At 51.7% G+C, this 26,033-nt stretch overlaps 1 protein-coding gene across 1 annotated transcript in view; it reads right to left on the reverse strand.

Annotated features, from left to right (window-relative positions):
* Positions 1-26,033, reverse strand: part of DNAH1 (dynein axonemal heavy chain 1) — a 1,256,292-nt gene that overhangs the window by 728,439 nt on the left and 501,820 nt on the right. Inside the window, exon 23 of the mRNA XM_085624793.1 lies at positions 5,569-5,690. Coding sequence (XP_085480919.1) covers positions 5,569-5,690 — 122 coding nt within the window. The remainder of the gene's footprint in view (positions 1-5,568; positions 5,691-26,033) is intronic.

Here is a 26,033-nt window from a genome sequence, read left to right on the forward strand (position 1 = left end):
TTTGTCCGATTTAAGCCCTAACCTTGGGGTTGTAGAAGATTTTGTCAAGATTTGCTCAGCCCTCTGAGCACAGCTCATGATTCCGTTGTGCGCCATCACGGATGACCAGGGATGGTTTGATCATGAGTGTTCTCTGGCCAACCGCGACCTGCGACTAGTCTTATCTGTTAGCCCGAGGAACTTGACTGATGTAAAAAATGCTAGGTCCCGATATAAATTGGCCATTAGTAGAAGGAAGGAGGAGATTCTCGAGGAGCGCTGGGAGGTACTAGCGCAAACTGCCGCCCGGGGTAGGGGAGATATTTTTTGGGCCGCGGTCAAAGACCTGCGTTGCGCGGGTCAGGTCGCGACCCCAATGGATTGTACTATTCCTGGAGCTGCATGGGTGGACCACTTTTCTAAGATCTACGCGGCTCCACCCTCTGCGGCGGCCATCCCAATATTTAACAGCCCCCCATGGACTGATATATCACTACCTGAGGTGGAGGAGGCCATCGCACAGAGCGCGGGGAATAAAGCCCCTGGCCCAGACGGCCTCCCAATTGATATTATTAAGACCCACCCTGATTTATGGGCCCCACTCTTGTTGAATGTTTTTAAGAACTTAAATTTTACTTCTCTACCACCTCCAACTTGGTCATCCAGCATAATAGTGCCTATTTTTAAGAAGGGTGACCGTTCCCAACCATCATGCTATAGGCCTATCTCCCTTATTGACAATACTCTAAAGATTTTAGGGAGAGTACTGTATAATAAAATCCTATTATGGGCCGAGGATAACCAAATTTTAGAGAGTTGTCAGTTGGGTTTCCGCAACAAAGTGGGAACTGCGGAGCAGTGCCTTAATCTGAACCTTATTTTGAGCAAATACACCGTAGCACGTAATTGCCCAATTTATTTGGCCTTCATGGACCTATCTACTGCCTTCGACCTTGTCAATAGGTCATTACTCTGGAAGGCCTTATTGGATTACGGTCTGGATGAATCATTGGTACACTTCCTGGCCTATTTGCATAGGGACTTGAAGGCCTGTGTCAGGATCGGCACTGGGGGTGAGGTCTCCGAGCCAGTTAGAGTTAATAGAGGGGTCAGACAGGGATGCGTCCTAGCCCCTCTCTTATTTATAATATATATCAACGGCCTACACAAACATCTGGTTTCTCTAACTGGTGATGTCCCGACCATAAAAGATAATTATCTCCCCGCTCTGCTATATGCAGACGACGCGGTTCTCATGGGACGCACCCCAAACGCTCTACGCATTCTAGTGAATGGCTTTGTTGCACATATGGATTCCCTAGACTTGAAGACCAATTTCAAAAAGTCTTTTGTAATGTCTTGCGGCCCGAAGAGGCATCATATTGGTAGTATAGTTGTGGGGGCAGAAAGACTGGGGTCAACTGGCAGTTTCCCGTATTTGGGTGTGGTCTTTGCTGCGAACAACTCCTGGAGTGGGCATATCGCCCACGCCAGGAGTAAGTTCTCAAAGTCCATTAACTCAATTTTGAGCCTCCCCCGTCCAAAACTGACCGGGGCATTGCCTGCTATCCTAAAAATATACAAAACTCAATGCGTCCCGGTTGCTACTTACGGTGCTGAGGTTTGGGGAACCGCCAGTTGTTCAGACATAACTGCCGAGGAACATAGATTTTGTAGGAAACTTCTCTGTGTTCTCATTACTTCCCCACATTTCATATGTCATAGGGAATTGGGGTTGCATTTTATAGGGGATTTTATTCGTGCTCGCCCAGCCCTTTTTTGGCTGTCGATCTGGAAAAATCCCGCCGCCAAACTGACTAGGGACATCATTGAGGATTGTTTCCGCTGCGATAGGGGCATGTCCATTCCCTGGCTATCAGGGGTGCATAGCGTTTTTCGTAGCGTGAACTTTGAAGATACTTTCCTAAAACCCACCACTACTAAGCACCCCACTAAATGTGAGCTTAAAAAAGCCCTTTATATGTCATTTGATGTCGAAAGGGTAGCAAGGGAGTCTTTGAAACCTAGTGTTTGTGGATATTTAGCTCGCAATTTCATAACTTATCCCATACCCAGTTATTTAACTCTCCCGTTGAGCCATTGGGAGCGTGGCCTTATATTTCGCCTTAGGGCAGGCACTATTAAACATGCACTTAGTTTCCCTTTATGGAATTTTAATGACCAATGTGTTGAGCCATGCCCTTGTGACCCCCAGAGTAGGCAAACAATTTTACATTTTTTATTTTTTTGTAAATTTTATATGAAGTATATTAAATGGTTTTTAATTCCGTATTTTAAAAAATCAAAACCAATTAGCCTGGAACTCGCATTTTCAATGATTTTGTCCCTGGACGATGATGAACTTGTCTTTCGTGTGAGCTCTTTTTTTTTTTTTTTTTTTTTGAAAAACCTTTATTGACATTGCAAATAAAGACAAGTATGGGCCTACAACCCTCGGGCCGGCCGCTAAGCAGTGAAAGTAGCAGCAAGCAGATTCTAATCACATGCAGCACCTCGGGAAGCAGATTCTCCATGCTAGTATTCTCTTATCCACTGAACAGCCCAAGAGGGAAACCAGGATATAAAAGGTTTTCATTTTACAATAAAGGATAGAAGGATCAGGTGCCAATCAAGTTCTCAGCAGCGAAAAATGGCAGGCAGAATAGTGAACGTCAACAATAAATAGCAATCTATCAAGTCAATGGCGCTGAAACAGGAGGTTCAGGATGTGGAGGGATATCACGAGCTGTTTGCGCCTGCAGTCTCCTGCCCTAGGACCCATAAAACCCCACGGAAATGGGGCACAAATGAAAAACATTGATTGGCCACGAAGGAAACCTACCGCACTGACCCCAGAAAAGAAAGACAAAGAAGAATAAGAGAAGAAAAAGAAGGCCATAGAAACAAAGTAAAGGACTATAGAAGCCCCTCCCCCAACCCCCCACCCTGCACCTCTGCAGATGACTACGGCCCCCCCCCCGCAGCGTGCCTGTCGCCCCAGAACCAGACCCGAAATATAGAAGAAACAGAGAAAAAGGGGAAAGAGAGGAAACCCCCCCTAACAGAAAAGGGGAGAGAGTAATAATAAACTGGAGGAGGGCCTTCAACCATGCCCCCGGCTTCTCCCTCCCGCACAATATCTTCCTCCCCAACGCAAACAGTAAACAGCAAAAGTTCGGCCATATCTAAGAGAAATGGGGAGCATTATTCACCGACTACACTATTAGTTACATCGTGAAAGCACACAACCCCCAAGCCCGCCCGCCTATTAAATGACAACCTCTGAAGGATCAGCCTTATCCTTGGCCACTCCTTGCGAATCCACCAATGCATACCCATCGACCCATTATAATGTCCAAGGTTACAAGGAAGAGGAGCGTCCAAAGAAGACCAGGAAGGGACACACACATGTGGGGAGGACGTTTCGGAACACCAACACAGTCATCGTCATGGAAGATCACCTTTCCCAGTACTGCCCCAGGGCCTGCGCCGCACACGAGGTCCAGGAAGGAGGAATCAGCCAGAGCAGGCGACCGTTGCGTGAAGATTGCCTGGATCGCCGGAGGCCGCGCGTGGGACAAAGTCACCACCTTCCGCTCAAGTCCAAAACCTCCGGAACAGACCGACCCCACAGCCAGCCGACCACACGCTGCCACAGTGTCCAAAGTTTCCATCTGTCCCTTATTCACAGAGGCGGTCACGGTACTTTCCTCCTGTGGAAGGTGAGACAGAGCCTTATGTACCTGGGGACAGGCCGACCGCAATTGTTCCGACGCTGACGCAATACCATCAAGCTTCCTCCCCAAAACCCGGGCGCCGTGAACCAGGGTGGAATGAAGGGCTCCGAGAGCATCGAGAAGGTCACCGTACCCCAGCACGGCCCCCCGCGCTCGCTCCGCTACGCTCCTCTGCGCCACACACTCCCAATCTTGCTGCGACCCAGTGCACAGGATGATAGAGTCCATCCTATCAAGATGGCCGCAGGGCAGGGCCACCCCAGATGGGGACCGGGTCTCAGGCACAAGCGCATCAAGTTCCATGTCACTGCAAACAAGGGTCCGGAGGCAGGCAAAAAGTGTATCCAGTGTGTGGTCACAGGTGACAGTCGTTCTCCCCCTGGGCCAGTGTCTGCGAAAACCGGGAGCAGCCCGCGCAAATCGGGACGAGCCGCAGGCCGCGTCCGATCAGTGCACTGGCGAGGGTCCAGCCGATCGCCGATAACCCCTGGAATCGTCCCCCCGGGTATGCACCCGTCACGCTATTCTCGGTGATAGGAGCGACCACAGCGAGATTCAGGCCAATATTCGCGCCGCTTCGGTATTCCGACTCCACCCGGTCACCAATGGCCGCTGTTGTTGAACTGCCGCCCGGCCATGTTGTCCACCCGAGGTCCCGGCTCCAGGGCCGCACAGGCCGCAAACTTCAAATGAACATTTCTCGGGCGGTACCGCCGCTAGAAGCTTCAGGATCACACGATCGGTTGCCGCTCTCGATCACCAACACGGGCACGTAGCGCAGGCTGAGGATCTCATGCAGGATATCTGTGCGGGATGCGGAGATTCACGGAGCCGGGAGCCTACGCTGCCATCCCGGTCGCCATCTTGGCTCCTCCTCCGAGCTCTTTCTTAAAAACCGTGGTTCGTGCCCGGTTAACAATGTCTTAAAGTTTATATGGACTATTCCCCATGTGTAAACAGTATTTTATTATTTCATTGTATGACTTTACAATTGTTTTCTTTTTCTTCTGCACTTTTATGGATTGTCAATGATCCGAATAAAGTTTTCATTGATTGATTGATTGATACTGCTACAGTGATTGAACTAATTTAAAACAAGAGCTCATCCCATATAGCCAAACATGGCCTTATACAATGTATGTACAGGTAGATCAGCTTCTAAATCTTTACTCTTCATGTGTGTCCCTCCCTGGAACCATGTAATGACCATTGCAGTTGGGCCACAAGATAATATCATTCATGGTTTAGGAATCCCATGGAAGCTTTGCCTATTAGCTACTTGAGTTTATAAGGTCCATCCTTTTCCTCCCATTAACCTGTATCAATTCAGAGGCTATGGTGTACAAGTCCGCAAAGAACTTTGAATGAAGATCGGTCTTGTGGTGCAGATATTCAATCTGTGTTATCATGTGTGGTTGGCGTTGCACGATACCAGAGTAGCATCTGGGATATGTGGTATGGAAAAATGTGGAAATTTTTTTAGGTCCCAGATTGCTGCTGGGGTGTTACAAAGATTAAGGCATGGAGAGCAATTAATATCCATTAGAAGAAAAGCTCTTCACTAAATCCTGTTTCTTAATTTGAGTACCAGGGACAAGATTTGAGTAGCACATGTCATCTATTCTTTGCACCACCAATTGCGCAGAAAAGAGGAACGATAGTGACAACGTTAACCATTTAACTAATATTAGAGGAGCTGATGCCGAGATTTTCAATAGTCAAATAATCTAAGCTACATTACTTCTGAAGCCTTTCTTAACCCACCTTCTTACTGGAAGAAATCGGGTAATATTAAGTAATTAAATTAAATGGGGTCTTACCTGAACAAACCTTAAGCAGAAAATGGCATTACCTGGGAAAGGATGCTCTCTTGGTTTCCAGGTATTCACTCAATCCCTTCTGCACCAGTTCTAGGAGTTTGTTGCATTCACGTAGGCTCTCTAGAAGTCGCGGATCAGGACATAGTGCTATCACCTGTCAAAGGAAATTGCAAAATAACTGAACAACTCGAGAGTAAGGAGATTGTACATCCATCACAAGAAACAGAAAGAAACAGAACCTGCGTCCTCAGTACAATCAAAACCAGGACGTTCAGTGCAAAAGCGTTGGCAAAGCCAATTGGTCTGGTGCTATATGCCAAAGCCTGTTTTCTTATGCCATAGGAATCCCTTACTTGGAGGACCTAGGCAGCATTGAGTGCATTGTCACCCTGCCGTATTCCTACCCGCTGAAAATCACGCATCGGACCGGACTCCTCGGCCGGTCTTCTTACAGGTTTACATAAGCGTCTGTAAGCAATTCCCGAGCGCAACTGTACACAACTACTTACGGTCCCACCGTACTTCCCCCTTCCGGACTTAAGGGTTTCTGAGTCCATTGGGCAATTTCTTATGCTCAGGCCAGCAAATTAATTTGTCCTGATGATGATCCTAGTATTTCACGACAGGATCAAAACGTCGTCGACCTAATCTTACAACGTGCACATTATTCCACTGTGTTAAAAAAGTGCAATTGTTGTTAAAAAAAGCTTCTAACATTGGATAATGTACATAAGCTCCTCCCGTCTTGCCTGAAATGCCCTTGTGTTTACTTGTATGTAACTGTTCTTTATGTGATGTAATTTCTCCCTGAAGGATACAGGACTGTGTCCCACAAAAAGTATATTTTCGTATATGTGAATATTACATTGAAGAATTAAAAAGGTTTGTCCGGCTGGACATCCCCCTAATATAGTATCGATTCTGGACTATATTTATTCTTTCTGTACCCTCATTGCTCCAAGGACCACTGTTTCTTTTAAAAGTACTATTACCCAAGGTCCTTGATTACCTTGTTTGGGTTCCCTTGTTTTTTTTTCAAATATAGTTTTTAATAAGAGGTTGTTGTGGGAATTGCCAGTCCTTCACCAATTTAAAACAAATAGAAAAATAAAACAAATAGAAAAATAAAACAAATGGAAAAACAATAGAAAAATAGAAATTTAAAACAAATAGAAAAAAGCAAAATTATGTTTTGGTTTCAAAACTACACCTTGCCATAGCACTGAGATGACCTATTTTGTGTATGGATGTTTTCCTTTTAAAAGGGCAAAATGCTGTAATTAACACAGACGTTAACCAATGGCAGAAGTGGGCTGGCCCACGGTTCCATGCTATATGCTGTAATGAGCGGCAGAAAAATAGGAAAGACGTAACAGATCATTGGACGAAGAGGGCTGATTGAAAGTCCTAGTTATTAAGTATATAAGTATATAATACATATATAATTTCACTGAAATCAAAAGGTCTTGGCTAACACTAGACCTGAAAAAGATCAGACAAAGCTGAATGGAATCAGGACTGTGAGAATTGGATAGCGACGTACATCAATAAAAGGAGCTGCGTGTTCACAGTGAAAGCAGGAATACATGAAGAACCCGTCATTCTTCATCCACGAGTTTTATGTTGTAGATGGAAGAGAGTTTGAATCAATTCATTCTTTTAAGCAGGAGAGTAAAATTAGAATTTAAAATGGCGACCCTATAATGGCATCCACTGCCATGTGTTCCTTGAAAGCTGGCTTATATCTACAGATTCACCATTTCTTGATTGATTCAATCACCCCTTACAAGCTGACTCTTCTGCACTACTGTTATTGTCTTTAGTAGTTGTTCTAAGGCTTACGAGTACCTTCGTTTATAAGTGTAAATGTATGTGTTATTCACAAAACATGAGTTTACTCATTTGTAAAATGACACTATGCCTGTGTTATTTTGCACTGCTGTCATTTTACACGAGGCCAAACTATCTTCCGGTGGCAGGCTGTAGGTGTGCCAGGGTAACGATGCTCGCCTTTGTGATTCAATCAATCAGAACATTTGTAAAGCGCACTACTTACCCGTGAGGTTCTCAAGGCGCGGGAGGGGGGATGCTGCTACTGCTTGAATAGCCAGGTCTTGAGGAGTTTTCTGAAGGTAAGCAGGTCCTGGGTCTGCCGTAGGAGGATGGGGAGGGTGTTCCAGGTCTTGGCGGAGAGGTGGGAGAATGATCTGCCGCCGGAGGTCACTCTTCGGATGCGGGGGACTGTGGCGAGGGCGAGGTCAGCGGAGCGGATCTGGCGGTTGGGGATGTAGAAGCTGAGTAGTCTCTTGAGGTATGCTGGTCCGGTGTTGTGGAGTGCCTTGTGTGCGTGGGTGAGGAGCTTGAAGGTGATCCTCTTGTTGACGGGGAACCAGTGCAGGTCTTTCAGGTGGGGTGTGATGTGGCTGCGGCGAGGGATGTCGAGGATCAGGCGTGCAGAGGCGTTTTGGATGCGTTGAAGTCGTTTCAGGAGTTTGACCGAGGCTCCTGCATAGAGGGCGTTTCCGTAGTCCAACCTGCTGCTGACGAGGGCCTGGGTGACTGTTCTTCTTGTTTCGGTGGGGATCCACATGTACATCTTGCGGAGCATGCAGAGGGTGTTGAAGCAGGAGGACGAGACGGCGTTGACCTGCTTGGTCATGGAGAGAGTGGAGTCTAGGATGAACCCTAGGTTGCGTGCATGGTCGGTGGATGTTGGAGCTGTTCCCAGTGTGGTCGGCCACCAGGAATCATCCCAGGCCGAAGGGGTGGAGCAGAGGATGAGGACTTCCGTCTTGTCTGAGTTTAGCTTCAGTCGGCTGTTTTTCATCCACTCGGCGACAGTTTTAATTCCTTCATGGAGGTAGGTTTTGGCGGTGAGGGGGTCCTTGGTGAGGGAGAGGATCAGCTGGGTGTCATGGGCGTAAGAGATGATGTTGAGGTCGTGCAGTCGGGCGACGTGGGCGAGCGGTGCTATGTAGATGTTGAACAATGTCGGGCTGAGGGATGAGCCCTGGGGTATGCCGCAGATGATCTCGTGGCTTCGGAGCAGAAAGCGGGGAGGCGGACGCTCTGGGTTCTGCAGGAGAGGAAGGAGGTGGTCCAGTCGAGAGCCTTGCCTCGGATCCCAGCATCGTGGAGGCGTGTACATAGTGTGCGGTGGCAGACGGTGTCGAAGGCGGCTGACAGGTCCAGGAGGATGAGGGCTGCGGTTTGTCCTTTGTCCAGCAGGGCCCTGATGTCATCAGTGGCGGCGATAAGGGCAGTTTCGGCGCTGTGGTTGCTGCGGAACCCGGACTGGGACGGGTCCAGGATGCTGTTCTCCTCGAGGTAGCGGGTCAGTTGTCTGTTGACGGTCTTCTCGATGACCTTCGCTGGGAACGGGAGCAGGGAGATGGGCTGGAAGTTCTTGAGGTCCTTGGGGTCAGCCTTGGGTTTTTTGAGTAAGGCGTTGATCTCGGCATGTTTCCAGCTGCTCTCTGGGAAGGTCGCTGTCTGGAAGGAGATGTTGATGGCTTTCCGGAGGTGAGGTGCGATGATGTTGCTGGCTTTGTTGAAGATGTGGTGAGGGCATGGGTCTGACGGAGATCCGGAGTAGATGGTGTTCATGATTTTGATGGTGTCGTCGTCGTTTATGTTGGTCCAGGAGAGCAGGGGGTCGGTGCGGATGGTGGCCGTGGGGACGGAGGTCTCAGTGGTTGTCGGGACGGTCATGGCGTTGAAGCTGTCGTGGATGTCTGCGATCTTGCGATGGAAGAAGGTAGCAAGGGAGTCGCACAGGTCTTGCGAAGGTGGGATGTCGTTGGTGTTGGAGCTGGAGTTGGAGAGTTCCTTCACGATGTTGAAGAGCTCTTTGCTGTTGTGTGCGTTGTTGTCTAGGCGGTCTTTGAAGGAGGCCCTTTTGGCGGATCGGATGAGGGGATGGTGTCTGCGGGTGGCGTTCTTGTGGGCTGCGTAGCTGTCCGGTGTCTGTTCACGGTGCCATTTCTTCTTTAGCTTTCGGCAGGTTTGCTTGGAGGCCTGGAGGTCTTCAGTGAACCAGCTGGCTTTCTTGCTGGTGTGTCTGTTGGAGGATTTCTTGATCGGGGCAAGGGTGTTGGCGCAGTCGTCGATCCATTGTCTGAGGTTGCGGGCGTTAGAGTCGGGGTCGGTGGGGGGCGTGGCTTCGCCGAGCTGCGAAATGGCCGTGCATTAGAGCGGCTCCGCGGGCCGAGCCAAATTAATCCGTGCAGACTCCGTTCATACTGCCCCGGTGGGGAGCCTCTTTTCGTAACACTGACCTGCGGGCAATGCGGCAGCGCTGGGGAGCGGAAATCTGCTAAGACGAGCAGAAAGCGGCAAAGACATCGGTGAGGCCTGCTGGCACCTGGGGACAGTGAATCCGGGACCTTGCGTGAGTGCTGCCCCAGGAGGCTCCGAACGGCGGATGGGGGCGGAACGGCGAAAAGGCTGGAAAGCACCCGGGAACAGCGACGGACTAACCTTGGAGTGACCGGAGCCTAATCTGGTGGGCGCTCTCTGAGCTTGAACGACACTGGGCAGTCAACGGAGGAGAGCTCCGAGCGGAGGATCGGGGCGGGTGCTGCACGCTGTCTCACGTGACGTGCTGTGGGCCCCGGAGGCGACGGGGGAGGTGTGCGGCGCAGACGGACGCCCCGGACATCCCGCTTAGGGGAAATCATCGGCGCAACTACAATCCCGGCAATTACCATCCCGATGAGTGCGCTCGGGGGCACTTCGATTCAGCGCGTCCCTGGCGCTGTCGGTGGGATACGGGCCTCGGCGTGTGGCGCCGTTTTTGTAGGTGGGCCACGCCCAGCCCTGGTTACTGTAATCTGGACAAATTTAGAGGCTGTGGGCACTGAGGCAACTGAAGCAGAGACTTCTGGCTTGGTCCCCTTATTTGAACTATATGAGTGGTGGCAGCACTGTACTCCCAGCAGGGAAATTACATGCCATCAGACCCGTGTACTAGCAAGTGACCCTTGAATGGAGCTGTGAATGCGACTGCGGCGCTGTGCGGGGATGAGAAGATGGACTGCTGCTCGGATCTGTGACCCTAGGACTTTCGGATGAGGACGGCGGCCTGACAGCCCCATTGAGATAGTCTGAAGGGGAGCTATTGCGGCGTTGGTCGTGGCTGGTGTGGGACGGGGTGCGGGCAAGGATTGGCCCTGCGCCTGGCGCCGAGCTGTGCTATAGGCCGTTGTCGCTGCTGTGGGTTGGAGAAGTTGGATTCTTCTGCTGAGCGCCGCTGGAGTGCACAGACGGAGGAGGGTATGGTGACAAATGCGCACTGACACTGTCCGGTACGGACGTAAGAAGCCGGGGCACTCGTAGAAAGGCCATATGTGGAGGTCGACGGCGTCCACACGCTGATGCAACAGTGCAGGGAACGGTTGGGTCGGGTCCTTGTGGAGACGCTTTGAAGGAGTGCAATTAGAGCTGCTGAGGGAAAGTGTGGTCGGAACCGCGCCTGCCGTGCTGCTCTACAGAGGGGTTGGAGGTTATCCCCCTGTGGATGTGTGGGACAACGACAAGCTGGTGAATTGTGCCTTCAGGCGGAGTGGCTCACAGGCAGTAAGCCTGCCTATAGCTAGCATTGCCTCGAGGACCCAGAGGACAGCTAAGATGGTTAAGCCTGACACGCGACAACCCAGGATCACTCTTGAAAAAAAATCTAACAAAGCGGTAGAAGGTGAATCCAGCCAGCAGAGCCAGGCGGAGGACGGGGCTTCGGCGATGCCGCCGGAGGAAGACATCCACTCCATGTTTAAGGATCTGAAATCCAGTCTCCAGGGCCTCGACTCCAAGATGGATTCCCTGTCAGCAAGAATGGACAGGATTACGCACAGGATGGAAAAACAAGAATGCTGAATGAGCGTATTAGAAACCAGAGTTACAGAGGTGGAAGAGGGGCATACTGAAATGGACAAGAAATTGCGGGACATGGACGGGGTGCTGCGTGTCATCAAGTTAAAGAACAAGGATTTAGAAGCCAGATCGAGGAGGAATAACGTACGAATTACAGGGATTTCGGAAACAACAGACATACAAAATATGGAGAAGTACATAGAAACCATGATGCGAGACCTTTTTGGCCCTGCCTTATCCGCCATGTTCCTCATAGAACTGGCCCATAGAACACTAGGGCCTCGGCCACGAACGGCGGCACCGCCGAGACCCATACTGGCGAGGGTCCTCAACTATAGGGATCGGGATGAGATCCTTCGAATGGCGCGAGAGAAAGGGGCCACACAATATAATGGTAATAACATCGCCATGTATCCAGACTTCACGCTACAAGTCCAGGCGGCCCGCAGAGAGTTTATGCCAGCCAAGAAGATCTTTCAACAGATTGGCACCAAGTACTCGCGGATCTATCCTGCCAAACTGCGGATCCAGCGTCCCGGAAAATCTATCTTCTTCACAGACGCGAAGGCTGCTTTGGCGTATGCGAAACAGATGGCCAAGGAGCAAAAGCAGAGAACGCCATCGGAAGACCCCCAGGCAGCAAATAATCTGAGTGACAATGACTGATGGATTTGACACACTATGCGGGCTGTGCAGATAAGTCCATACTTCTGAGTGATTAAGTGGCCAGGTTGTTGATAACTGTAGTGTTTACAGTCAAATTACTATGATGGATCGATATGTTCATATTTTTGTATCTTCACGGCTCACCCCCCCCCCCCCGGCGCACCAATAGACACTGAGGACGGTTTGTATTGGCTCTGGTGCTGGGGCAGTAAGTGATAAGTTCGGCCACCCTGCCATGAGTACAGGGGTGTTATGCCGGCGGATCCATGTTCCCCTTGGGATGATTCCCTTAGGACTCCCAATATGGAGCTATTGTTTACAGTTGTGGGGGGTAGGGGGGAGGACACACACAACCTGTTTGGGGGGTTGGTGTGGGAGGGTCTGGGGGACGGACAGTTTTTTTCTAGGCACCTGCCAACTTTTGGATGTACGCCCAGGGGTCGATGGAGGTTGAAGTGTGTGTCTATGCCCGCAATTGACCATGGGGACGTTACTGCTATGGCCAGTCAATGGCCTAGGATTCTGTTAAATGTGGATCTAGGGGGTCCTGCGTCACCTACAGAGTATAAACACAATGAGTTTTTGTTCCTACTATCTCGCAACTAAAATGTCTCACATGGAATGTTAGAGGCTTAAATGATCGCCGAAAGTCGAGACTGGTCCATTCATACCTCACTAGACATGGAGTGGATTTATGTTTATTGCAAGAAACACACTTAACGGGAGGCACGTCAGGCATGCTCCGGAATAATAGATGGGAAGAGGTGGTAGAAGGGGGATACTTCAACTACTCTCATGGAGTGGCTATCTTAATTCGTAATGGGCTAAAATGGCGCACACATCACAAATTGATAGACAGAGAGGGACGGTATATCCTATTACATGGAACACTGTACAATACGCCCACGGTGTTAATCAACACATATGGCACAAACTCGGCTGCACCTGACTTTTTGTAACATATTAGACAAATGATCCAGTCCTGGAGCGGTGCAGCGGTTATCTGGGGTGGGGATTTCAATGTTGTCCTTTCAGATGTAGCGGACAGGCAGGGGGCATCCCGGGAGCATCACCCGAGGGCGGCCACAGTATTGCAGGATATTGTGTCGGACCTGCATTTAGTGGTTTCATGGAGAGCGCTACACCCCACACTTAGAAAGGGCACCTGTGCGACACACCACCGCAACGCCTGGTTGCGTTTAGACTTTTGGTTAATATCTAAAGACATGCACACTTGGGTCATCGCGGCCGATCACCACCCACGCACACTGTCAGATCATGCACCCGCACAGCTGACATTTCAAGTCCCAGGTCCGTATATAACTTCATTCAGCTGGAGGTTCCCTTCAGGGGCACTACTGGACCAAGTCTTTAGGGAAGAACTACGGGGGGAAATAGAAAGTTATTTCACACTTATTGAAGGCTCGGTGGAGTCACCAGGTATGTTGTGGGAAGCATTTAAAACTGTGATACGAGGTGAATGTATAGCACTTAAGGCGGGAGTCCTCAGAGATATACGAACCACATTGCAGAGGCTAGAATGTGAGATTGGAGCGCTGGAACGTGCGTGGGCTCATTCCCCATCCCCTGCCATTGCGGCACAGATCAGATCTAAATTGTCGGAATTTCAAGCAGAAGCGGAGAGGGAGACGGTCTACTTACACAAACATGCTCAGGCACGGCAATATGGAGAGGGAGACAGGGCCGGGCGTACGCTAGCGGGACTGCTCAGACCACCTAGGGGGGCATACTATATAACTGAAATGCGCACAGAGAACGGAGAGCTGGTTAGATCACCGCCAGAAATCTTGGACACAATGTCCCGGTATTATGAAACACTATATACTTCCAAAACTAATCCTTCACAGTCCGACATAGTGGACTATTTGGACACTATGGCTCTGGCATGGTTTAATGACAGAGCTAGACAATATATGGAGCTGCCCATTACAGTGGAAGACATTAGGCAGGTAATAAGCAGCATGCTGGCGGAGAAGGCTCCGGGGGCGGACAGGCTTACTGCGGCCTTTTACAAGGAGTACTCTGGCTTGCTGGCCCCGTGACTGCTGCAGGTATACTTAGAGGCAATGGAGGCAGGTATCCTTCCTCCCACATTACGAGAGGCCACTATAGTTGTTCTGCTGAAACCCGAGAAGGACCCTGCGGCGCCTGATTCGTACCGTCCACATTCTTTAATAAATCTAGATACTAAGATTTATGCAAAACTCATTGCTAACAGGCTGCAACCATGCTGCCGCTGATAGCACTACCGGATCAGTCTTGTTTTATACCTGGTCACTCAACTGCCCATAACTTGAGAACGCTGTTTGGCATATTGCACTATTTGGCCCCCCATGTGCAGGCGATTGCGGCACTGTTAGATGCCACGAAGGCGTTTGATTCTTTGGAGTGGAGGTTCCTCTTTGTTTTACTGCCCCGTATGGGGTTTAGCCCCTTATTCCTCAAACAGATTCAGTTGCTTTACTCGGGTCCAGTGGCACGGGTCAGGATAAAGGGGCACATGTCGGAATCTGTTGCCATAACAAGGGGAACAAGACAGGGTTGTCAGCTGTCGCCACTGTTGTTCGCCATTGCAAAGTAGCCATTGGCGGCCCGTCTTCGCCAACACTATACTCATAGGAGCGTAGGGTTTACCTCTAGAGGGCTGTTAATCTCAATGTACGGGGATGATAAGATAATATACCTAACAAACCCAAAGGATAACTTCGCAGCAGTAATGCGAGAGATAGTTCGGTATGGTGGGCTTACAGGCATTCAGGCAAACTGGTCTAAATCCGTGATATTTCCACTAACTGATGAAACCACTCCGGTCGACACGGAATTCCCCATACAGTGGGCAGTTGGAGAAGTCAAATATCTAGGTATACGGGTGAGCAGATCGCTGCATGAAATCTGGCTGTCCAACTACGGCACAGTAACGGACTGGATCAAATGCAAAATAAAGAAATGGAGACAGTTACCGCTGTCATTGATGGGTAGAATTGCCATTGTTAAAATGGTGATCTTGCCGAAACTCCTATACCTATTTGTAAACATACCAATGCCGCTAAATACACATTTCTTCAAGAAACTAAGATCTCACATTCTGGATTTGGTGTGGGCGGGAAAACAGCCCAGAGCTTCCTGGAAGCTGTTGACACTACCATTTACCTAGGGTAGATTGGGGGCTCCTGACTTTGAGCTGTACGCCTACAGCACTCAGGCGCAATATTTACATTTTTGGCAACACCCAATGCCCTTTCAACCTCAGGTGGCGTTCGAAATTGATAGAGTGGCTCCCATTCCGCTGAACATGGCAATATATCAGCCCTACAAGAGACCCCACTTGGAAATAGACACGGTAGAAACCATGAGGTGGGCTTGGAGAGGGATTGCAAAAAGGGCCCATCTCAGGGAATTATATGCTCCATCCATGCCACTGGGAGGTAACCCATTATTCACTCCTTTAACGGACAAAGCTATCGCATCACACGCTAAGGTGCATGCATTGGTAAAGGGTGGTGATCTGTTTCCGAATAACGTGTTCCTAACATTACAACAGATGTGTGACTCACGCACACCCACGGCATCGGACACGCTTCTGTATTATCAACTTAGGGCCGCATGCCGTGCTAGATATGAGTCTTTCCCGCACTACCCGCGCTCGAAAATGTCTTAGCAAATCGATCTCCCCGGAAATTAATCACGCGCATTTATACTATAACGCAAAAAGAATCGCCTGTTGTCGAGTGTACGTCCAGGGCGGAGTGGGAGAATGACTTTAACCATGTTATCACAGATAAGCAATGGCAATACTGCTGCTCGCAGTTGGAAGAACTGTCCCCCAATTACAGACTGCAGTTAATCCACTTTAATTTTCTACACAGGCTATATCGTACGCCCTCTCAACTGCATTGCATGGGCATTCACCCGGACACGAGATGTTGGAGATGTGGTGCTCCAGGCGCCACGTTCTCACACTTGGCTTGGGAGTGCGGTCCGATAATGAGCTTCTGGGAGGACGTTACTGTGCATATCAGGCAAATTACAAATAACCAGGTTCGGGCCACCCCACTGACGGCACTTCTGGGCTTTGTATCTGAAGTCCCAAAGAGCTCTCGGAAGCTTACGGACATGATGCTGGCGAAGAGACAGGTGGCAATCCACTGGAAGAAGCAGCAGCCTCCTACCATAGCCGCATGGGTTAATACGGTAATATATTGTAAAGACCAGCTTTCCAACTACTGGGAATGAATGTCAAGTAGATCCAGGCCTGTTGACATCTGGAAACCATTTGTGGCATGGCTAGGTGCAGGGGGGTCAGACCTTCTAAGGAACTAAGCGGGGAAGAATTGCAAGTCATGACGGGTACTTGGAATCGGCGTTGAATCATTAGGGCTAGAATTTAGAGTGTGGGGATGTAGGGAAAAGAGACATCGGAGACAAGGGTCATAGAGAGGAGGAGAAGGCCGGCTGGGGCATGGCAGTCACACGAATCACACGTCACATAGGGCGACACTACAGAAACTTGGGCAAGGCAGGTGGGGTAGGGGGAGGGGGAGGGGTTGTTGTTTTGTTAAGATTAATCAACACACATCTACGTTGTAATCTGTAATAGTATTGCCAATGGTCAATGAGGATGACGTCCTTCCAATACTCTGAATCGCTGCCGGCCCGTGGAGTTGTAGGCATAAAAGCTGTGTCCTGTTGACAAGGTATTTATGTACTACATGCTGCCAGCTTCCGGGTTGTAGGCAAACAGCTGTGTTCACATAAATCTTTCAATAAAATAAAAAATAAAAAAAGAGTCGGGGTCGGCGGGTGGGCTCCGGGCGAGGGTGGTGGTTAGCTGGTCTTCGGTGACTTTGCTCCAGCAGCGGCGGGGGGGTCTGTTGGGTGCGGTGGTGCGTGGTGGGTTTCTGGAAGGGGAAGTGGATGCAGCGATGGTTGGTCCAGGTGAGTTCGGTGGTGTGGTTGAAGGAAACGTGGGAGCTTGCGGAGAAGATGGGGTCAAGCGTGTGGCCTGCGGAGTGGGTGGGCATTGTGACGAATTGTCTGAGTCCGAGATTGGCAAGGTTGTCGTTCAGGGTGGTGGAGTTGCGGTCATTTTGTTCTCGTGGTGGAAGTTCAGGTCCCCTTGAAGGATGTAGTCTGTGGAGGCGAGGGCGTCGCTGAACTGTCACTGTTCACTATTTGTCCAGCACATTTTTAGCTTGGGTATGACAGGAAATGCATTCCTGTCAAGGGAATGAGTAAGTTCATATTCAGGGTAAGATTAGCCACCAAAATGGGTGGAGACATAGGAGGAAGGGAGTTTCTCCAGGCAAAAAAATATGGACTCTATGGGGAAAATGTTAGTGAATGCATGCATGTGTTATAATATTCTGGCATACATTCTACATCTCAGTATGTGAAAATATCAACACATTTGGGCACCCTTGCCTTCGATGGGGTATTGTGTGGAAAAGGTTGCTGTTTTGACCTATTGCTTGAGTTCCTGTTGATGTGGTGGCCACTATGCCCAGCTGTGAATGAGATATTTGTAGTGTTGTAGTCTAGTGCTGTACATGTGACATCAGGCACTCACGTTACCTCGTCGCGGCAGTGTAAATAAGTAAACGGCAAAGTATAGATGCACTTGCGCCTCTTGAAATAAAATACACTTGATAAAGCATCATGGTGTCTGCGCTTGTATCGAGGGCGTACACACTATAAATTGGCGACGAGCGGACTCGAACCTGCCGTTCCAGCCGCCACAAGGTTTTCATCTTCCGGCCCGCACTTCCGGATCACCGCGCACTGTCGGCGCGAACTGCATACAGGGGGAGTGCCGTCCCACAGTAGCCATGCGGCGTTACATACACGCCTTTGATCTCCGCAAGCGGCTTAACAGCCTTCAAGAGCACGGTAAGAAGCCGGCGCTCTTCTGCTGAATGAAAGTCACACAGGCCAGGAGGCCGAGCATGTGCGCACAGAGCTGGAAACTGCCCACTAGGCGGCGCCTGTAACCTTTCACTAGACCTTGCCCAGCAGCTCCCCTTGCCAGCAAGTTACAGCCTACTACCAGGGTACTTCTGTCACGACTTGATCACATTGCCCCAGAGCTCCTGCATGCCTGAGACCACGAAGGGGCCACAATGCGAGGACCTTCACCACAGCGCCACTGGCAGCAGCAAGGTACCAAACAAATCAATACCCCTCCACGCTGGTCATTGAGCTGCATATTCAGCTATCCTGACGGCAAAGTAGCCTATGTCCACGCCCAGGGAGTTCACCGTCTAGCTGGTGCACCAACCCATCGCCATGTGTGCCCAGACCTTCTCCCTCACGAACCCGGTGCCGTTACTCCTGAAACCAGGGGAACCGGCAATGAAATGGGCCGACTGGAAGGGGTACTTTCTGAACTACTTGTCGGCGCTAGAGGATGAAGGGGAGGAGGAATTCTCCAGCAAACACAGGACGAAAGAAAATTCTACTGCACAGCCTAGGACCCGAAGGGTTGTGAGTTTATGAAAACATGGTAAAGAAACCGAGAGCCACGACCGAGGTGGACATGTTCCAACACGCATTGGAGGACTTAGACACTCACTACCAGCCAGTCATCTGTACGGCCATTGATAGGTACACTTTCTTCCAACGGAAACAGACCGAGACTGAAACGGTGGACGATTACGTGGCTGCACTAAAAAACTAACGATAAACTGCAAATTTGGGCACCTGCACGACTACTTAATACGAGACCAAATAATAATGCACACGACAAGCACCAACGTTCAGGAAAAGCTATGGGTGAGTGGCGAAGCACCTCTCCATGAGATCATAGCCATTGTCAAAAAGGCCGAACTCTCAAAACGGTGTGCCGCCGCGGCTAAGAAGGAAGCAGAGACGAAACCTGCGGTCTGCAAAGTCAGCGACACCACTGGGTCAAGAGACAAGCCACCCGCTCCCACACCATACCGCCAGACCAGGCGACCCACTCGGACTCCAGCGGCGCAGGCCCCACCCACGATGGACAAGAAGGGCTCCTGCTACAGATGCGGCAGCTCCGTCCACATGGTCAACGACAAACAATGTTTTGCATATCACCTCTGACCCTGTTTACCAGGCAGGTCGCTCCCCTCACCGCCACGCAGCCCCCTGTGTGACCACTGACCGCTGCTGCATTGTGTCTGCCTGCGCTAGAGTGACTGTGCCCTCCTTCTCTTCTGTACCCACGAGTGAGTGATTCTCCCCCACTGTACCTGTGTATTTTGCTGCCTTGATTGTTCCCCTCTCCTTTGGTGCCCAGATTGTGTCCCTTTTTACTTCTGTCATTCCCCGCGTCTCCCCTCGCCGCCCGTTTCCCGCCGCCGCGTCCCGTAGCTCCGCCCTTCTCGCACCCTATTGGCCGCCGTGTCCCGTAGCTCCGCCCCCTCGCACCCTATTGGCCGCACCGCTCCCACCTCCCAGCTGCTCATCCCTCCCTCTCCCACTCATATGGAGGCCGCGCAGCGGCCGCGCCGCTGGCGCTAAAGACGCGCCTGAGGCAAGCCCGTCTGCGCCTGTCCGCGCCTGGCCCGCGCCCAGCGCCAGACCCCCTGGCCCCCGCAGATGCCAGCCCACCCGCAAGACCTACAACGCCGCCACTCTCATCGCACTCAACACCGGCCGGAGCCCCGGCTGCTGCAGAGCCATCCCCAAGACGCACCCACGGACCCTTCACCTGCCAATCCTGCAAGTTCTCCTGCATCCGGACCCGTACCGCACCCGCCATGCCCAGCACCAACAGCAACCACCTGAAGCACCTGAAGTGCATCCTGCTCAACACCCGCTCCGTCCACAGGCACATAGTGGAACTCTGGAACCTGCTCGACGCCACATGCCCAGACGTCGCCTTCCTCACGGAAACCTGGATGAATGCCTCCTCAGCACCCGACATCACCATCCCGGACGGATACAAGATCACCCGGAGGGACCGCGCCAACCAGAATGGAGGAGGCATCGCCATCGTCCACAAGAACACCATCTGCATCACGACCAACTCCGAAGACACCCTCACAGCCGCCGAACACCTGCACTTCCAGATCCACACCGACCCCAAGACCACCCTCAGAGGCACCCTCATCTACAAACCCCCGGGACCTCGCACACAATTCAGCGAAGACATCGCCGACTTCATCAGCCCGCATGCCCTCCACTCCGCTGAGTACATCCTCCTCGGGGACCTCAACTTCCACCTGGAGAACAACAACGACCGCAACACCACCACCCTGCTGGACAACCTCGCCAACCTCGGACTCAAGCAACTGGTGACCACCCCCACCCACTACGCCGGCCACACGCTCGACCCCGTCTTCTCCTCCAGCAAGGACATCACCTTCAGCCACGCCACCGGACTCCACTGGACAGACCACAGCTGCGTCCACTTCAGCTTCAGAAGGACCACGACTCACCACCACCCGCAACTGGTCCCCCGCAGAAGCTGGAACAAGATCACTGCCGACCAGCTCACCACATCCCTGAGCCAGAACCCCCCCACCAGATCAGCGAACCCCAACCAAGCCGCCAACAACCTCACGGAATGGATCAGCAACTGCGCAGACGACCTCGCTCCACTGAAGACCCCCCCCACCAGACCCGGCACCAAGAAAGCATCTGGGTTTACCGACGAACTCAAGAGCTCCAAGAAGAAATGCCTACAAACTACAGACAACATGACCACCCTCAAGCTCGCCACTCGAAGACATCACCAGCTGATCCACGCCACCAAGAAATCCGCATTCAAGGAACGACTGGACAACAACGCCTGCAACAGCAAGGAACTCTTCAACATCGTCAAAGAGCTCTCGAACCCCAGCGCCGGAAACAACGACATCACGCCCTCGCAAGACCTCTGCAACTCGCTCGCCTCGTTCTTCCACAGCAAGATAGCAGACATACACAACAGTTTCAGCACACAGCCAATGCACCCTACGACCGGAACAACACCCCCCACCACCACCCTCCGCGCCTGGACCCCAGTCAACACCGAAGACACCATCCGCACGATGAACTCCATCCACTCAGGATCCCCAACCGACCCCTGCCCTCACCACGTCTTCAACAAGGCCGACTCCGTCATCGCACCCCACCTGCGGGACATCATCAACGCCTCCTTCGACACCGCCACCTTCCCAGAGAGCTGGAAGCACGCCGAACTCAGCGCCCTACTGAAGAAACCATCAGCGGACCCCACCGACCTCAAAAACTACCGCCCCATCTCGCTCCTTCCTTTTCCGGCCAAAGTCATCGAGAAAACCGTCAACAGACAACTGTCCGCCTTCCTCGAGACGAACGGATCCCTCGACCACTCGCAGTTCGGCTTCCGGGCCAACCACAGCACCGAGACCGCCCTCATCGCAGCCACCGACGACATCCGAGCTTTGCTCGACACCGGGGAAACAACGGCCCTCATCCTCCTGGACCTCTCCGCGGCGTTCGACACGGTCTGCCACCGCACCCTAGTGCAGCGCCTCAACAACATCGGTATCCAGGAGAAGGCACTGGAATGGATCATCTCCTTCCTCGCCGGAAGAACACAGAGAGTCCGCCTACCCCCGTTCAGATCCGAGGCCACCGAAGTCATCTGCGGCGTACCACAAGGATCATCACTCAGCCCCACCCTCTTCAACGTCTACATGAGCCCCCTCGCAGCCATCGCACGCCAACACAACCTCAACATCATCTCCTACGCCGACGACACCCAGCTGATCCTCTCCCTCACCAACGACCCCGCCACCGCCAGAACCAACCTACACGAAGGGATGAAAGACATAGCCGAGTGGATGACGAACAGCCGCCTGAAACTGAACTCAGATAAGACGGAAGTCCTCATCCTGGGATCATCACCCTCCGCCTGGGACGACTCCTGGTGGCCGCCTGCCCTTGGCAGCGCACCCAAACCAACAGACCATGCAGGCAACCTGGGCTTCGTCCTGGACTCCTCCCTCTCCATGACCAGACAAGTCAACGCCGTCTCCGCATCATGCTTCAACATCCTACGCATGCTACGTAAGATCTTCTGGTGGATCCCCACCGAAACCAGGAAGACGGTCACCCAGGCCCTCGTCACCAGCCGACTGGACTACGGCAACTCCCTCTACGCCGGAACCACAGCCAAACTCCAGAAACGACTCCAGCGCATCCAGAACGCCTCAGCACGCCTCATCCTGGACATTCCCCGACACAGCCACATCTCCGTACACCTGAGAAACCTGCACTGGCTCCCCGTCAGCAAGAGAATCACGTTCCGACTCCTCACCCACGCACACAAAGCTCTCCACAACCAAGGCCCAAGATACCTCAACGACCGCTTGACCTTCTACACGCCCACCCGCCAGCTTCGATCAACCAGCCACGCCCTCGCCGTCCCCCCCCGCATCCGAAGAGCCACAACAGGAGGAAGATCCTTCTCCTACCTGGCTGCCAAGACGTGGTATTCCCTCCCCATCCACCTCCGCCTGACCCAACACCACCCCTCCTTCAGGAAGCAACTCAAGACCTGGCTGTTCGAGCAGTAGCGGACCCCCCCTCCCCCAAGCGCCTTGAGACCCTCCGGGTGAGTAGCGCGCTATACAAATGCTTGATTGATTGATTGACGTCAAGTGCTCCTTCTGCGGGATAGTAGGACATTTGGCAAAGCCTGCCGGAGGAGACCCAGCCACATGTCAGTGAAATGTATCATGAACGACTCTGAACCCGACGTGGGAGAAGGGGATAGAGATGATGACTGCATACTATGTGTGGATGACCAGGTTTGGGGCATTGATTGCAACGCCAAGAAGAAACCTTCGTGCATAGTGACCATTGGGGGTGTCCAAGTTTCAATGGTGGCGGACTCAGGTTCCCCATTCACCATAATACAAAAAGCGGTCTGGGACTCAGACTTTGCCAACACCATAGGGCACCAGCTACACCCCACACACATACACACTGTCACCTAAACTGGCAAGAAGATCCCCATGGTAGGGTTCAGACCCCTCACATTTGAGTTCAAAGGCAGGGTTGCCACAGGCAAACTATATGTCGCAGAAAAGGGCCCCTCACTCTTGGGGTGGGCCGACCAAGGCACACTAGGCATACAGCTCAATCCCAGTGGTGACATTCAAGTCCTCATGACGGATGACACGCACACCCTAGCAGAGGACACCTTGAGAAAAGACTTTCCTAGCGTCTTTGGAGGCACCATAGGCCAACTATCTCAATTTATGCACAAGATAGTTCTGAAGGAAGGTGCCGTACCCGTCAGCCACAAAGTGCGCAACATCCCTTTCAACTGCCGAGACGCGGTACAACAAGAATTGCAACGTCTCGAAGAGAGTGGCGTAATTGAGCCCATAGAAAGCGCCGAATGGTTGGCGCCACTTGTCGTGGCGCGGAAACCCAACGGGAAGGTGCGCCTATGCATTGACCTTCGAGAATTAAACAAAAACATCTTAGTAGACAAATTCCCGCTACCACTCATCAGCGACCTCCTGGCTCAGACCAAGGACATAAAATGGTTCTCGACGATTGATCTCACAGCAGCATACCACCAGATCCTACTCCACCCATCCAGTCGGAAACTGACCTCCTTCATTACACCATTCGGCTGCTACAGATTTCGTTGCCTGCCCTTTGGACTGGCATCAGCGGCATCGGTGTTCCAAAAACTCATGCATAAACTCTTCAAGGCCAGCAAAAACGTACTATTCTACCAAGACGACATACTGATCATGGGGAAGACCAGAGAAGAACACAATACCACCCTACGAGCCGTGCTATGCACCCTGTCAGCCAACGGGTTCACGGCTGAACTCGAAAAGTGCAAATTTGGTCTGCACTCCGTGACATACGTAGGAAACGAAATGGGTGACACGGGGATATTTCCCAAACGAGCTAATGTGGCGGCGATCAGAGCTGCACACCAGCCCCAGACCAAAGAAGACGTCAGATCATTCCTTGGACTGGCAGAGTTTTACAGCAAGTTCGTCTGCAACTTTGCCACGATAACCCATTCCATACGACAACTCTTGAAAGACAAAGTTAGCTTCTGTTGGACGCCGACTCCAACCGTGAGTTTGAAGCCATCAAACAGGACATCTGCGAGGCTATACCTCTCCAGGGATTCTACTGTCGAGCCCCCAGCATCCTGACCCCGGACGCGAGCGACAAGGGGTTGGGAGCTGTCTTGACGCAACGCTTGCCTGACGGGACAGAAATCACGATAGGCTTTGCATCCCGCTCGCGCCCAATGAAGAAAAATTCAGCGTGATCGAAAAAGAGATGCTAGCGGTCACCTGGGCCATGAGAAAAGTTTGTCAATACCTATGGGGCTCCCGCTTCAGCCTTCACACGGACCACAAACCACTGATAAAGGTCTTAACATCCAGCGGTCATGCCACAGCCACCCCGCGCATCGCCAAAATGTCCCTCAAACTCCTTGACTTTGTGTATGATGTGGAATACCTACTGGGCCAAAAGAACAAGGTGGCAGATTTTCTCAGTCGCTCAGCGGCCATGGATGCAGCACCAGTGCCCAGCGAAGGGGATGACTACCAAGTCGCATTCATGGAGGACCACGAAAGCAGCATCAGTGCACAAGAATGGACATCTGCTTACGACACGGATCCTACATTGTCAAAAGTCAAAGCCTTTGTCACGACGGGTGGCCAGAGAAGAGGCGTGTATCAGAAGACACAAAGAAGTATTGGGAAGTACAGGACGATTTATCCCTCAGAGATGACACCGTTTTTCGGCTCCGATGGGGCAAGGTGGTGCCCCCTGCAACGCTACGAGACCGCGTCCTCACTATAGTCCATGAAGGACACTTGGGGATCGTAATAGACCCCAGTTCATCTCGGACAAATGGAAGGCCTTCACGCAGAGGAACGGGATCAAAACACAGCACACCCCAGTGTATCACCCGGCGGGCAATGGCCTTGCCAAACGCTTCAACCGTGTCATCATGGGCTCAGTCCAAGCCGCAATCAACGCAGGCAAGAATTGGGAGACAGAACTCAAAAGCACAATATGGGCATACCGGATAACGCCCACAGTGACGGGCTACAGCCCATTCAAAATCCTAAGGGGAAGGGAACCCTTCACCAAGGACAATCGTGCTTTGATGAACATGATACTCCAAAGCGGGCCCTGGCGGTGGTCAGAAGCAACATAGCCAAAGCGCAGAAAATCTACAAAGAACACTATGACCGGCGACACGGAGTACGTGAAGTCTCCTTGGCAGCAGGTGACTGGGTCAGGGTGAAGCTGGGCCAACTCTGCAAGAAAGGAGACAGCAAATACAGCAAACCACTACAAGTTATGGAACTCTACTCACGTTCCGCCCTCCTGAGTGATGGCAAGATTTGGTCACACAGCTGCATGGCAAAGTGCAATAAAGTCCTTCGATGGGCCAAGGATTGCACTGCTGCAGACGCCGGTTATGACGGGGAGGTAGACGAAGCGGGGGATATCTGTTCGCCAGAGAACTCCGACCGACCCGGCACAAAGGGGAGTCAGGGGGTCACCCTGAGCCAAGTACCAGCACAGACCCCACTCAGCACACAACACCCCAGCAAACCAAGGAGGCAAACAACTCAGGCACAGAACAGAGAGCACTGAGCACCACACGCACCACACCTCAAAGGGCTGAGACACAAAAGGAGCAGGTCTCCGAAACTCGCACCCTCACAGGAAGGTTAGTGGTACGTCCCAATAAATACAGCAAATTTGAAATGTAACCCCGTCCCGGGACACACTTACCCCATCCTGTTGGTGACAGTTTTGTTACTTTCATGTTGTTGTTCTAAAAGGGGGAGATATGTAGTGTTGCAGTCTAGTGCTGTGCATGTGACGTCAGGCACTCATGTTACCTCGTGGTGCCTGACGGGATTGCGCACTGCGTCGCGCCAGTGCAAACAAGTAAACAGCAAAGTATAGACGCACTTGCCCCTCTTTAAAT

The sequence above is a fragment of the Triturus cristatus genome, chromosome 9, assembly GCF_964204655.1.
Source record: "Triturus cristatus chromosome 9, aTriCri1.1, whole genome shotgun sequence".
Lineage (NCBI taxonomy): Eukaryota > Metazoa > Chordata > Amphibia > Caudata > Salamandridae > Triturus > Triturus cristatus.